Here is a 14,971-nt window from a genome sequence, read left to right on the forward strand (position 1 = left end):
GTGGAGGCTGCATCCTGCAGTTCTTTCCCTGGTGGTGGTGACATCCAGGAGCAGGGACACATTCCCAAAGGCCATTCTGTCCCTTGTGACCGCCTGTAACCCCGTGTTTGCTCTGCCCAGGGAAGCTGCTCTGCCCTGCCCCAGGGGAGGGACGGCCATCAGCCCTTACACAGAATAAACACCGTGGCAAACAAACACAGAGCAAACACGTGGTGCAATCAGGGTGGCACGTGTGGCCCTGGCAGCACCGGGAATTCGCCATTCCCACCCTGCTCCTGCTGAGTCTGCACCTTGGCTGGTTGGGAAGGTGGCAGGAGATGAGGGGCTCAGGGCTCTGCTGAGGGTTCCCAAACCCATCCCAGCACTGAGGCAGAACCTTGGCTTTTTTGGCAGTGGTTGGGATTTGATGCAAAAGCAAAGATGAACTTTGAGGTTTGGGGACAATTTGGGTGCTGCTTTATTGGGGATCCCTTCATCCAGTGAAGGTGGACAGGGGTCACAACAGAATTTCTCTTTCCCGGAGAATAAGCCACTTTAATTGCTCACAAAGCAGTGGGGAGAACACCCTGGTGGGAAACTGTTCCCATGTGGGAAACCCCAGTGCTGGAGCCCAAACAAATGCCATGGGCAGGATGGGCATCCCAGGGCTGAGCTGCTGGGCTCTGCTGGCAGCTGCACGCTCAGGGATCTGGACACAGGCAGTTCCCTCACTGGTGTCCAGGGAAAGCTTTGAAATTTCCCCCAGTGCCGGAGAGCAGCAGCAGCAGCAGCACCCATGGCCACTGTCCCCCTGCCCCAGGCATCAGGACAGGGTGGAGGAGGCTCCATCCAGCCCAGCCCATTTCCACCCTCACTCCAGGGGCCCTTACGCACGGAGCTCCTGCCATGAGGCAGAGGACAAGTTACCAGGGCTGTTTTCTTTAATTTCCACTCTCAAAAGCTGCCCCGGTGAGCCGGATCCTCCTTGGATCCTGTTTCAAAGGAGAAGAATGGCAGGAATGTGCTGCTTTTTCCATGTTGCATTTTCGTCGGGAGGAACTGTTTATGGAGCAAAGCTCCTTTCCCAGCCAGGGCTGCAGGAGGGCTCAGAGCCCCCTGGCAAGATGTCAGGGCCAGGCTCTGCCTCGAGGGAGCCCCAAAGCCCCTGGATTTGGCCATGGGCTCAGCCTTTGTCCAGCTCAACTCCCCCAGATCCCAACCTGTGCACCCCTGTGCAGCCCCTCCATCCCTCAGGAGCAGATGTGGGACCCAACAGGAAACATCTCCAGGCAGGGAGCCCCCAGCACTGCTGCCCCTGCCTCGGCCAGCTCCTGCCTGCACTGCCCACCCGGCTCCCTGCCTCCTCCTGTCCTGCCAGCCCTGCCAAGCACGGCCATTCCCATGGGAACCTCCCTGAAATCCCAGCAGTGCATCCACTGGGTCACCCAGCTCCCCTCTCCCCTGTGCCTTGTATCCCAAGCCCAGCTGGTGCCTGTCTCTGGTCACAGGTGACTTTTCTCTCTGATCCCAGGGAAGCTGAAGGGAAGGCTGCTCTTTGGAAGGGAGCAGAAGGTGCTGGAGTTTGGGGACACGTGCAGGACATGGAGACGCCTTTGTTCATGCTGGCAGGATGCTGCATGACCTGTGGGCAAGAGGATGGGATGAAAGGAGGTGGAAGCTGGGAGCAGGGGATTTCCAGGGTGCTCCTGGCTCGGAGCTGCACCATGCTGAGCACAGGGATGGTGTCTCGAGGGACCTCTTGCCACTCCTTGCCTGGATAACTCCAGGAACTGGGGATTTGAGACATCTCAGGCTTTCAGATTCTCCGTTAATCAAATCCCAAGTGCTAAAAGGAATCAAGAGACATGAAAAGTGTTGCTAAAGAAGCAGGGGGTAGGGGAGGGAAACAAATAAAGCCACCCCCCATTCCCCAGAGAAGGAGCAGCTTCTGCATCATATCTCATCTGGGAAAAATTATATTTTGGGAATTACGTGCTTCTTCTGAAAAGCCTTAAAGAGATTTAATAAAATGAGACAAGCTAATAATATAGGGAATGAATAGCAACCCTGGTTTCTGCATCTTGATTTAATCAGACGCTTTTCCTCAGGGGGACAAGCAAGAACTATGGCTAAAGCCTCCCTTCCCTTCCCTCCCCAGCTGCTCCCCTCTTCCTCTGGCCATTCACTCCTCTCCCACCCCGGGGGAGCAGCCAGGGCAGGATTTGGGGTCCCACAAGTCCCTGCTGTTCACCAGCAGCTGCTGGGGAATGCACAGCCCACGCTGGTTCTTTGGGAGCAGGGTAAGGAGCTGGACACCAGCTTGCTGTGCAGCCCCCAGGGAGAGGGGCCCTGGCCAAAGGACAGTCCTGGGGGAGAAAAGCAGGAATTGGGGAGCCAGGAGAGCTGGGCTTGGCTCCATGTGCGTGGCTGCTCCAGAGCCTGGGAATGCTGCGTGCTGCTGCAGCGGGGATGGTTGGTGGGATGTGAAGCATCTGATGGGGAGCTCATGTGGGATGTGCCCCTCTCCCTCCGTGGCTGGGACAGCTGCAGGCTCTGCATGTGCCAGGTGGGAAGGACACAAATGGCTCTTCCAGTCCTGTTCCACTGCTCAGGACCCGGCCCTGAACCGAGGCCAGCCCAGCCCCGGGGGGATGATCCTTCCCGGCTCCGCAGCACACTCAGAAACCAAACTCATGTTCTGATGTAATTGTCCTTTTCCGAGTATCCCCCGCTCGCCTGTCCCTGTGCTGGGCGCCCCGGTGCCGCTCCTGCTTCCTGGAACATTTTGCTTCCTACATTTCTGCCGTGGTGCTGCTGCTGTGAGCTCTGTTTTGCTGCTGCACAGCTCGTCCAAGCCAGGCCCTGGGGAGCCGCGTGTTCTGTCGCCGGGATGTTTGTGTGACTTTCGTGGAATTTCCTTTCCTCAGCCACTTGCTCACGGACACAGGGTGGGTTTTGCTGCTTGGCAGGTGGCTGGTAAAGCGAGGAGGGTGAAAATAGGGAGGGAAACAGCAAGAAAACAAGGATTGATCTGTGCTGGAGGTGATTCCATTAAAGGTGTCGCTGGGGTTCGTGCAGAGCATCCTGCCTGTGGCTCTGGCTGTGCTGAGCTGCTGCATCAAAGAGATTCTATCCTCCAAAACCAGACAAGGAGCAAAACATCCCACAAATAGCAGGGACAAACTCTGGCAGCCGTGGGGGAAATGCCCTTTTACCTGCCTCTGCTTTAAGCCTTGGGCTATTTGCAGTCAGGTCAGAAATAGGTGGTGATTTGTTAGAGAGTCATAACCGTGGGAAGGCTTTGCCTTGCAGCGAGGTGGATCCTTCATCATCAATCACTGGCAGCGGCTCCCAGCAAATGGGCTTTGCTCCTCCAGGAGATGAGTTTCTGGATGAGCCTGGGAGGACTCAGCTAATGCTGTGTAATGCTCCCTGCTCGGGCTCTGCGTGACTCCATGAGGAGCAGGGCTCTGGGATGCACAGGCAGTGCCCACGACCTCTTCTCTGAGAGCTCCCACCAGCAGCAGCAGCAGCTCTCCTCCACCCACCCCAGGTCCCTGACACCCTGTCCTTGCTGTCAGGGGGTCCCTGGCTCTGGCCCCACTCCACCAAGCCCACAGGATCCCAGTGCACATCTGTCTCCTGGCATGCTCTGCCCAAAGAACTGTTTAGAAGGAGCAAATGGATTTTTTTTCTCCTGTCAGCCGGGAGCAGGTTTCAAGCAGGCTATTTTTACCTGTTCCTGACTCTATTAATAGTTGTACGGCCAGCAATAAATGCTGATCGAGATATTCGATTTGTCTGTCCTCCAGAGGTTGCCACTTCCCATTCCCCCTGTTGTTTTCCATCAACTGCTTCAATTAAATGATCTTTTTGTTATTTGGGGTGATACATTTGGGCTTTGTGTTCGGCTATTAAACTTCTTGGCTGTCTCACACACACAGATGAATAAACACAGGAAACTGTCCCACTTTCTCTCCTCCAAGTGTCCTTGTGCCTCTGGGCAGGATGTTTCCCTGCAGGCAGGGATGGGGCTGTACAGGGCTGTTTGAGTTGCTGCTCCCTTCCAGACAGCCACAGACAACCACAATCCCTCCATAAGCCTTCTGAGGGTGTTTAAATTAATGTCCAAGGGTGGCACCACGCTCAGGGGAGATGAGAAGCTCAATCCATTTCCCAAGTGGTGCTGATGAAAGGCACTGCTCTGCCCCAGTCTGTGTGTTCTGGCTGTCCCTGAGGTCCCTCTCTGTGTTATAGGTGAGGCTTCTGCTGCCCTGAACCTTATCACCTTTTGCTAAGTTTGTTGATGTTTTTTATGGTTTTGGGGGTTTTTTTGTTTGTTTTTTTGGGGTTGGGGTTTTTTTTGTTTGTTTGTTTTCTTAATGATTTTAATTTTATCATAGTACAGGCTGGGTTGTAAGGGACCTTAAAGCTCATCTTGTACCACCCCTTGCTAGGGGCAAGGGCACCTTCTGCTAAACAAGATTGCTCCAAGTCCTGTCCTACCTGGCCTTGGACACTTCCAGCAATGGGTGCAGACACTCTGGGCAACCTATTCCAGGGCCTCACACCCTCAGAGGGAAGAATTTATTCCCAATATCCCATTTAATTCTGCCATCTGTCAGCATGAAACCATGCCCCCTTGTCCTGTCACTCCAGCCCTTGTCCATAGTCCCTCTCCAGCTCTCTTGGAGCCCCTTCAGGCACTGGAAGGGGCTCTGAGGTCTCTGGGGAGCCTTCTACTCCCCAGGCTGACCATTCCCAGTTCCCCCAGTACAGCACCGCTCCCATTCCCATTCCCATTCCCATTCCCATTCCCATTCCCATTCCCATTCCCATTCCCATTCCCATTTCCCATCCCCATTCCCATTCCCATTCCCATTTCCCATCCCCGTTCCCATTCCCATTTCCCATTCCCATTCCCGTTCCCATTCCCATTCCCGTTCCCATCCCCATTTCCCATCCCCGTTCCCGTTCCCATTCCCATTTCCCATCCCCATTTCCCATTCCCATTTCCCATTCCCATTCCCATTCCCATTCCATTTCCCATTTCCCATTTCCCATTTCCCATTCCCATTCCCGTTCCCGTTCCCATTCCCGGCCCTGCCCGCGCTGCCGCCAGCCGGACTCTCGCCTGTCCCCTAGCGGGGAGAACCGGCGCTGCAGCGGCACCGCTCGGCGCCCGCCACCGGGACCGGGACCGGGACCGGGACCGGGATCAAGATCGGGACCGGGACCGGGACCGGGACCGGGATGGGGACAGGAACCGGGACCTGAATCAGGGTCGAGGTCGGGGTCCTAAGAGCCTCTGTCAAGATGTCACCGCGCAGCCCCAGCCCGCGCTGCAGCCCCCGGTGGGACCGACACTTCTCTCTGCTCTCGGCCCCGCGCACGGGAGCTCGTACCGAAAGGGGTCTTTTCTCCCGTTTTTCGGGTGTTTGCACCGGGCAAGTGTAAACCGGAGCAAAATCACGTCAGGGAGTGGCGTGGGACCCTCTGCACCCCCCGTCCCCGGTTCCTGCAGCTCCGGGTCGCCCCACTCCCCGAGCCCCGGGAACCCCGAGCCGAGTGCGGGGCGCCGGGAGCCGCACCGGGCTGAGAACGGGGGCAAAGCACAGGAACTCCGTGCAGAGATGCAGAGATTTGTTTGCAAACGGGACTGTGAAAGGGACCGGGAGTGCGAGCGGGAGTTCTGAGAACCAGAGTTCCAACCGGGCTGCGAACGGGACCGGGCTGTAAATCTCCGGGAGCGCAAACCGGGATGGGAACGGGATCTGTCTGTGCACCCCCGGGAGTGCGAACCGGGATGGGAACGGGACCGGGCTGCGCAGCAGCGGGAGCGCGAACGGGGCTGCGAACGGGACGGGGCTGCCAAGCACCCGGAGCCCCAACCGGGCTGTGAACGGGACCAGGCAGCCGAGCCCCAGGAGCGCGAACGGGGCTGCGGACGGGAGCGGTGTGCGCGGCGCGGAGCCCGGCGGGGGGCGCGGGCCGGGCCGGGCGCGGAGCCGGGCGCTGACTCAGCCGCCGCCGCCCCGGGCCGTGACGCGCCGAGGGGCGGTCGCTGCCGGCTCCATAAAACGCGGCGGCCGCCGTGCAGAGCTCACACCGACCCTTCCTGAGAGGGAAGAGGGGCTGAGCAGCCGGGCAGGCAGCGCCTTCCTCCTTCTCCTCGTCTCCTTCTCGGCGCAAGCTGCACTTTTGCCGGCGTCAATGAAACTGGCGGCGATGATCAAGAAGATGTGTCCCAGCGAGGCCGAGCTGAGCATCCCCGCCAAGAACTGCTACCGCATGGTCATCCTGGGCTCCTCCAAGGTGGGCAAGACGGCCATCGTCTCACGCTTCCTCACCGGCCGCTTCGAGGAGCAGTACACGCCCACCATCGAGGACTTCCACCGCAAGTTCTACAGCATCCGTGGTGAGGTGTACCAGCTCGACATCCTGGACACGTCGGGCAACCACCCCTTCCCGGCCATGCGCCGCCTCTCCATCCTCACAGGTACTTGTCAGGAGGTCCCTCTGCCAGATTCCTGCTCAGTTTGGGGATGGTTTTGCAGTCCTGGGAGGAGGGAGGTACGATTTTGTGCGGTCAAGTGGTTGGGCAGCACTTCTTGGTGCCGCCTGGTCCTTCTTTCTCCAAGCCTGTATTTGGTTTAGGAGTGGGTCTCTCTGCGTCCCCATCCCTGCAACCATCTCACGTTCCCTCTTTGTCCCCAGGAGATGTGTTCATCCTTGTGTTCAGCCTGGACAACCGAGACTCCTTTGAGGAGGTGCAGCGCCTGAAGCAGCAAATCCTGGAGACCAAGTCCTGCCTGAAGAACAAAACCAAGGAGAACATCGAGGTGCCCCTGGTCATCTGCGGCAACAAGGGCGACCGGGACTTTTACCGGGAGGTGCAACCCCGGGAGATCGAGCAGCTGGTGGGAGGGGACCCCAAAAAATGTGCCTACTTCGAGATCTCAGCCAAGAGGAACAGCAGCCTGGACCAGATGTTCCAGGCGCTCTTCGCCATGGCCAAGCTGCCCAGCGAGATGAGCCCCGACCTGCACCGCAAGGTGTCGGTCCAGTACTGCGACATCCTGCACAAGAAGGCGCTGAAAGGCAAAAAGCTGCTGAAGGAGGGGGGCCGGGGCGGCACGGAGGAGGCGTACGGCATCGTGGCCCCCTTCGCCCGGCGGCCCAGCGTGCACAGCGACCTCATGTACATCCGGGAGAAAGCCATCGGCGGCGGGCACGGCAAGGAGAAGGATCGCTGCGTGATCAGCTAGGAGCCCCCGCTCGCCACGGAAAAGAAGGAAGGAAGGAAAGGAGGAAAGGAGGGGGGAAAGATGCTCGTTTCCGAATTGACTTTGGGCAGGTGCCCAGCCGGGCAGAGAGGGCGTCGCCTCTCCCCCAGCCTCCCTCCTCCCGCTTTCATCATCTCCCTCCCCGGGGGCGCATTTTGGGAGCGAGGGACGCGAAGGGGGAGGCTTTGGAGGGCAGGAGGGATGTCGCTGGAAACAGCCTCCTCCTCTGGGCAAGGAGACAGGGAAAGGGTGAGCTGCTGGGCAGCCAGGTGGGAGGGTGAGTGTGGAGGGCAGACCTTGGTGTTTCTTTCCCTCCCAAACCACCCAGCCTCAGGCACTGCCTTCACGAGGGAGGGCAGGGGCCTGGCCAGCACCTGCCTGGGGCTTTGGGGTTGGTTCTTGGTTTGTTTTTTTTTTTCCAACTTGAGAAGCTGTGCACGGACTCTGGCTCTGTGTTGTGTGTTCATCTGTGTCTGCAAAACACATGCAGAAGACACTCCTAAGCTGTTGCAAAGACATTGCAGAGTTACAGCCCCGATGGACCAAAAAACTGACTCTTGTTTACATTTGTCTTGTTTGATTTGCAAGATTTGGGGAGGGTGGGGGGCAGCGGGAAGGGTTTTACAAAATAAAATAATAGGCACTTTATGTAGGTATTGTTTGTCATTGACATGAACAAAAAAAAAATCTTCAAGTGTTTCTACCGTGGGTGAAACTTGATGTTTTATTTTTTCTACAAATTAATAAAATCTTTTTAAAAATTACCCCTGTGGGTTTGCCTTTGCTTGCTTGCCCTATCCCATAGCAAAGCCTGCTCAACAAAAGGCCTGAGCTCCGAGGTGACAAAACCAGCCTCTCACTCCAGCCCTGTATTGCCCCATTTTCTCCGACTCCCAGTGCAAAGGTTCCCGCCTCTGCAAGCCGCCGGGTTTCGGCACACAGGGTAACTCGGGGCCAGGCAGGGAGTTGCTCACTCCAAGGGGTCACTGAGCCAGCACTCTTTCCTCACTCCACTACGCCGAGTGACGGTGCTGCCAGCCCCATGACACGCCGGGCATGGCATGTCACTGCCTGCAGTCACCCAGCAGACTGACATCACTCCGTTCTAAAGAGCCGATTGTGTTTCATGCTCCTTGCCGATGAACTGAGCAGACTTTAATGATGTCAACACGGACTGATTCATTGGCACCCCAGCTGGGATATTGTTTTTACTCTGCAATATGAGTAAAGGAAGTACTTTGCTCAAAAGGTCACCTTTACATCTGATGGTTTTTAATCTCTTCCCAATAACAAGTTGCAGTAATCATTGCTAGAAGTGAGAGGGAAACGGGATCACTCTTCAAAGAAAGCTCATTTTCAACCTCCGCTTCCCCCTCATGCAGCAGCACAAATCTGTGTTTAGCACATATTAATGGCAAAAATAGAATCATATTGAAGCCACAAAACAACGGTGGGGGAGTGAGGCTGCAAAGCAAACCATCTCAAAACAAACCCTTAGTTTCACTTGAAACTTGGATTCAAGTTTAGAGAGTTAACTTGTTCCTGAGCTAAGTGCCAGACATTTCTTTGGCAATAAGCTGTTTCTTCCAGCTCTGCCTATGCCTGATTTCACAGGAACAGCAACTGGCAAAAGAATGAAAAACATCGTCCAGGCATGAGACACAGGAATTTATTGAGCTGGGACAGGCAATGGCTGGTGGAAAGGCAATTTCAGTAATAAAAAAATGTGTACATTGTGCTTTGTTTATCTCGGTGTTCTGCTTTACTCAGAGTTTACACACTGGCACCTTCCCAAAGAAAGTACTAGTACAGTACCTCAGTGGGAACAGAGTAAATCTCAGAGCTACAGGTGAGTTGCAGCCGTCCCACTGGGCAGAATTACCTGTTCCAGCTGCTCAAATGTTTGTGGTTGTGGGAAGCCCCTGAATGTGGAACTTACCTGTCCTGTTGAGCCTGACTTTATATGGAATAACTAAAAGCTTTTATCATTTATGCCCTTTGTTTTGATTCTTGCCCTTCCTCTGTTTCAAGAGGGAAAGACATTGGAGCTGGGCCCAGGATCCCACGTGCTGCCAACATCCTGCCCCTGCTCGGCCCACATCCACTCAGTGAACACACAAGAAGGGCAGTTTGGAACTTATAAATCTTTATTTGACTCATCTCAGACACAACCACCAATTGTTTAAAAAGAGAAATACAGAAGTAACTGAAAGCAACCGTTCCTCTTCCAACACACAGAGAATGGAAAGTGTACCAGAGACTCTTTCCAGGAGCAGGGCCAAACAGTTCATGCTTCCCTCATGTTCCCTTTTGATGTTTGGCCATTTTTAAGTAAAAAAAAAAAAAAATGTAGAAATTCCCCCTTTTTCACCAGCAGGTACTTTGACCCTTAGTGAGGAGAAAGCAAAATGTCTCTTGCTTGTCTGAACGTAAAAAAGAAGAACCCCACCCTGAGAGAAAACAGGAGATGGGATATATAAAAGCACAGTCCTGCAGCTGATCAAGGGAAGGTGCTGCTGCCATCATCCCAGGAGAGCACACAGTGTCCTGGCCCAGTGTCACACACCCACGGTCCACACAGGCTCAACGCCACAGCCCTGTAACCACAAAACCTAAAGAAAGAAGTGCCAACTTCTGCCACCCTGTTCAGCCTGGACAGGAGGTATCTTAGACCTGGAGAGTGGAGCTATCTCTTTCCTACTCCTTGGGGATTTCAAACATGCAAAGGCTCTTGTACTTCTGCAGCAGCTCGTTTTTGGTCCGGACCTGCTCCCGCAGGTTCTGCAGCTGCTGCTGCTGCTGCTCTGGGCTCACCCCGATGCCAGGCATGGAGCTGATCAGCTTCCTCATCTCCTGGAACTTGTTCTTGAGCTCATTCAGCACCTGGTGAACATCCTGGCTGTCCTTGTCCATGCTGCAGAGGAGAGAAAATCAAAACACTGTGAATTCTCCTATTGAAAACGCTGTAATTTCCAATGCAACCAGGGTTTAAACTGGAATTCACTGGGAAAATTGCTCTTGGTATCTAGGTACACACTCCCTATTCACCTATCCCAATAAAATGACACAGACTGATACAGACTGGGTAGCTATGGGGCAACCTGGTTCCCTGCAAATTTCCAGCACACAATCCAGTAACCTCAGGGTGCATTAATCACGTTAGGAGCTGCTCTGCAGCTTTCAAACTTCACACTGGAGCAGGCTAAATTCTCCCTCTGAACTCCTGTACCTCTCTTTGGGGAAGGTAAGATTGCATATGTGTTGTGTGTAGTCACCTGGAAAAAAAGATCTCAGTCTCACCCGTGACCTGTTGCTGCTATAATACAAAAAAAAATCAATGCAGCCAAACAGCTTGACAGCAGAAAACAGAAACTGTTCCCCAAAGTGTCAGAGAGTGTCCAAAGGCAGAGAAAATGGTACTTGGGAGCTTTAAAATGAGTGTCTGGGGATTAATACTTAATAAAAGAGAAGCAGCAGGGGTTTTTTTTTTTGGTTGGTTTGGGGTGTTTTTTTTCAGAGCAGCAGAATTGGCTCTGCAGCCAGCTCTGTGCTTTTCAAGGCTCAGTGTTGTCTGAGACAGCGTCTGCCCTTGAACCCTCATTAGTATCTGACTCAGCTTTGTTAGCACCAGCAAGAAGTTTTACTGATTCCAGGCAAAAGCAAGTCCCCGCTTCCAGACTGCCTGTTAATAGGGAGAGCAGGATTCTAATGGTCTTTGAAAAACTGGGAGCCTGTTCAATAGCCAGACCTAAAAATAAATCTGCTTGGCATGACCAGGGCAGAGAGGTGCTCGATTATAACTTTGGGGAATCGTGACATGGCTGAGAGCAAAACTTTTAAGCAGATGGCCGACGCTTGTTTCAAAAGCCTGTTGGAACAAAATATTCATTATTCCCTTCTAAATAAAACTGCAGCTGGTACTATAATGTCTCCCCATTATGCAGGCACTCAGGGCCAGGTCGGCAGTGGAAAAATACAGAAACACACACACAACCAACCCCATGGCACATCTGGGGAAGGATGGGGTGACACTGCCTTTCATCCACCACAGCTGCAGGCTGGCTTTGACAGGGGGGTCCTCCCCACATGTCCCCACTCAAAGAGAACTGACAGCTGCCTGTTGCCTGGTTGATTCAAAGGGATAAATATCTCAGGGTTGGTGGGGTTTTCTTCCTGATGGGTAGTTTTCCTGCTAGATGAAGCCACCGAAGCAATTCATGGAGATGTGGGAGTGAGGAGGTGTGGGAAGAGCCTGCAGCTGCCTGCACTAACACAGGATTCAACACAGCCTGTGCTGATACACTGGGCACAAAACCTGCCCTAAGGCACAGTGCCCTTCACCACACCAGCACAACCCACCATTGGTAGAGCCACACAGAGGGATCTCAGCAGTGATGCCATTGACTGTACAAGGCTGAAAACATCAGCAGACTCTGTTTAGGAAAACTTTCTCCAGACCCAAACAACAGGAAACAGCACCCATCCTTGAATGTCAGCAAATTTACGCGATACATCCTCGCTCCGGAGCAGAGTCACCTTGGAGATGTGTCCTCACAGCTGAGTCAGTGTCAGAACAGCAGGGCTGGGCTCTGCCACTCGAGGCAGAGTTAGAGGACAGCCCGTTTGCCATCTGTCAGGGACAGGAGGCACAGCATCCCACCACTGGCCACCGTGGTGCCACCTTTCTGCCACACTGTCGTCTCGAGCTGCCCAGGAAAAGCCACACACGAAGCCAAGGGAGGTAGCTGGGCAGCAGGAGTGGGTGGCTTGGTGGGACAGGGCACAAGATTTCCCTGGGACTGTCATCTGTGAGTCACTACAACCTGATCAGTGACACATCACAGCCTAGGAGGTCTCAGCCTGTGGCTACTGCCCGCTTTGGTGATGTACAGGCACACACCTGGCAGGGGATTTAGCCTCACTCTGTGGTCTGCACAGATCAGAGAGAATCAAGGTCCTGGGGTAACTGGATGGCCTACAGCTAGCACAATGGGGAAACTGAGTGAAATTACAGTGTTTGTGTTCTCATGTCCATTCTGGAGTGGAGTGTCAAAGGTATTCACTGCCATGGACTGGGCTCCTTGGGCTGCAGAGCCATTAAGGATCAACATCCCTCACCTTTCAGACATGTTTACTCCAAGTGAAACATCAGCTGGACACAAATCAGTTCCTCAATGAGTGCACAGAGAGAGGGCAGGAAGAAAGCAATTCATGCTTCCCATGCCCACTGCCTCACCCTGCCCAGGTGAGAACACAGAGCCTGCCTGGATGGATTTCCATGGCTGAGACATCACCTTTCCAGGAATTCAGATGAGCATCTCTGGAAGGGTTATCCTGGCCCAGAAACACATCAGTTCTCAGGACTCCTGCACCAGCACCTTTCACCTGTACAGTGCTTATCTTGAGCTGGGAAAAGAACAGTGTATGTCCCACCGAGGAAGCCATCCCCCTTTTTACAACTTCCCAGAAATGGGCTGCATTCCTGAAGCACTGCCTGTACTTCCCGAGGCTGTTATCAGCCAAAGAGTAGAGTTCTCTGGAGCAATAACCCAGTGGACACACAGTGCTGCTGCTCTGGGGTTGGTGGTGGGGCAGTGTACCTGAGCCATGGGAGCACCTGCACTGCTCAGGTGACCCTGACACCACCCAGGCTGGACTCAGAGCGGAAATGCACTTGGGCCTGTGCCAGCTCCCTCCAACACTCTTCCCAGGAACTCCAGGTGAGAGAAAAAGGGCAAAGCAGATGCTGGGAAGATGGAGAGCATCACTAGAGGGGTGACGCCATTGCCCTGCTACTTCTTCAGGGCATCCTGGAGAAGTAAGGGCTGGGAGAGCATCGCTTGAGGGAGGATCCAATAACTCAGCTCCCTCTTCAAGGCACTATGAGGATGCTAAGAATGAAAAAACAACTTAGAGGAAACCCCATTGCCTTGCTCCCCATCCAGAGCATCCTGGCGATGCCGGGAGCCGGGTGAGCATCACTACAGGTGGCATCCCTTTGCCTCACTCTCTATCCAGGGCATGCCCGCGGATGCTGTGACTGGGAGAACATCACCGGCGAGGGCACCCCGTAGCCCCGCTCCTCACGCAGGCCCGCCGAGAGCTCTGGGTGCGGCAGCACCGTCCGAGCGGGCGGCGGCGGCAGGGCCGCGGCGCCCGGCGGGGCGGGGGGCGGCGGTGGCCGTGCCCGCCGTTACCATTTGATGATGTCGTGGACGAGCGGCAGGAAGGAGAACTCCTCCTGCGCGGGCGGCAGCGGCGGCGGCTTCTGCTCGGCGGGCGGCTCCGGCGGCGGCGGCTCCTCTGCGGCGCGGCCCGCGGGCCCGGACGCCATGGCGGGCCCGGCAGTGACGGAGCGGGGCGGGCCCGGCCTGGCTCCGCCTCACGGCAGCGGAGCCCGCCGCCACGGCCCTCAGGGAGCCCGGAGCCGGGCCGGGGAGTGGGGCCGTGCCCTGCACCCGCACTGTGATCCCGCTGAGACCTCAGTGATCCCCCTGAAACTTCCAGTGATCTCCCCCGAAACTCCCAGTGATCCCTCCTGAATGCCTCCGCAGTGAACCCGCCTGCACACCAGTGATCCCCTGAGATCCTTAGTGATCCCTCAAAAACCCTCAGTGATCCCTCCTGAAACCTCCAGTGATTCCCCCAGAGATTCTCAGCGATCCTCCTGAAACCTCCAGTGATTCCTCTGAGACCCTCAGTGATTCCCCCAAGACTCTCAGTGATCCCCCCCAAAACCCCCAGTGAAACCCTCTAAGTGCCTTCACAGTGATCCCACCTGTGCCATAGTGATCCCCCTGAGATCCCACAGTGATCCCTCAGAAACCCTCAGTGATCCCCCTGAGACCCTCAGTGATCCCCCAAAGACTCTCAGTGATTCCCCTGAAACCTGCAGCGATCCCCTGAGACCCTCAGGGATCCCTCCTGAAACCCCTCTGCAGCAAGCAGCCTCAATTTGCTTCAGTCAAGTGCTGCCCTTGTGTTCAAACCCCTGTACCCACACAAAGCATCACAGCATGGATAATACCAGCCACAGCTGAGAGCTTTTTTTCCTGGTTTGGCTTAGACAAAACGCATTATTTAATTTTTCATTTGAAATAGGCCTCCCTGCTCAATGGTTATAGGCTGAGGAAAACTGGGAAGGCAATTTTCTTTTTTAAACCAATTTCTTTCTGAAAACAAACAGAGGCTATTTATACATCTAATGAGAATGCTGGCAACCATTTAAATGGGGGGTATTGGCTGTTTGCTCTAAATATAGCAGATGCAATCGCTCACTTTATTCCTACTGTCAGGAATAGATCCTGGTTTGGTAACTGATGCTGGAATGTGCAAAGGAGCCTGGAGGAGCCCAGGTTCCGCTGAGCAGATCCCTGTGGGAAGGCTGGTGGTATTTATGGCCCTTGACTGAGCCAAGCAAGAGGCACAGGATGCTGTGTCCTTCAGATGGGGCTGAATGGTTCATTTCTGCCTCTTTTTAAGGGCTGTTTCTAAAGCAGGAGTTGATTCAGACTCTGTGGGGGACACTTCCCTCTGTACTGTGCTGGTTTTAATTCTCCCCTTGGCTTTCTGGAGGAGGGCAGCAATAATTGCTGGGTTGCTGGATGCCTGCCTCTGATGTTTGAGTCAGGCAGTTGTTCCAGCAGGTGATAACATGCAGATGCCATTCAGTACCTAAAGTGCTGTCAATCAGCATTTCTTTTTGC

The 14,971-nt window shown here is 54.6% G+C and overlaps 2 protein-coding genes across 3 annotated transcripts; one reads left to right on the plus strand and one right to left on the minus strand.

The window, feature by feature from the left end:
- The first annotated feature begins 6,100 nt into the window (after positions 1-6,100).
- On the plus strand, positions 6,101-7,922 carry RASD1 (ras related dexamethasone induced 1). 2 transcript variants are annotated; one of them, XM_084216179.1, is made up of 2 exons: positions 6,101-6,478; positions 6,768-7,922. In XM_084216179.1, the coding sequence occupies exons 1-2, from the start codon at positions 6,193-6,195 to the stop codon at positions 7,544-7,546; spliced, it is 1,065 nt and encodes a 354-aa protein (XP_084072305.1). In that variant the 5' UTR covers positions 6,101-6,192; the 3' UTR covers positions 7,547-7,922. The 2 variants fall into 2 exon arrangements, with proteins under 2 accessions (XP_084072305.1, XP_084072304.1); XM_084216178.1 differs by having other exon boundaries at positions 6,697-7,378.
- A 1,479-nt stretch (positions 7,923-9,401) lies between these two features.
- On the minus strand, positions 9,402-14,090 carry MED9 (mediator complex subunit 9). Its single transcript, XM_084216621.1, has 2 exons — positions 13,463-14,090; positions 9,402-10,179 (listed from the first exon to the last, which is right to left on the minus strand). The coding sequence occupies exons 1-2, from the start codon at positions 13,597-13,599 to the stop codon at positions 9,963-9,965; spliced, it is 354 nt and encodes a 117-aa protein (XP_084072747.1). The 5' UTR covers positions 13,600-14,090; the 3' UTR covers positions 9,402-9,962.
- Positions 14,091-14,971: the final 881 nt, after the last annotated feature.

Source organism: Fringilla coelebs (assembly GCF_963513975.1).
Source record: "Fringilla coelebs genome assembly, chromosome: 16".
Classification (NCBI taxonomy): domain Eukaryota; kingdom Metazoa; phylum Chordata; class Aves; order Passeriformes; family Fringillidae; genus Fringilla; species Fringilla coelebs.

Excerpts from the sequence above, each read along its gene's own strand:
- RASD1 (XM_084216179.1), top strand. The coding sequence starts at position 6,193 with ATGAAACTGGCGGCGATGATCAAGAAGATGTGTCCCAGCGAGGCCGAG. Across the intron at positions 6,479-6,767 it reads CCGCCTCTCCATCCTCACAG|CAAATCCTGGAGACCAAGTC; the intron begins GTACTTGTCAGG and ends CGCCTGAAGCAG.
- MED9 (XM_084216621.1), bottom strand. The coding sequence starts at position 13,599 with ATGGCGTCCGGGCCCGCGGGCCGCGCCGCAGAGGAGCCGCCGCCGCCG. Across the intron at positions 10,180-13,462 it reads GTCCACGACATCATCAAATG|CATGGACAAGGACAGCCAGG; the intron begins GTAACGGCGGGC and ends TCTCCTCTGCAG.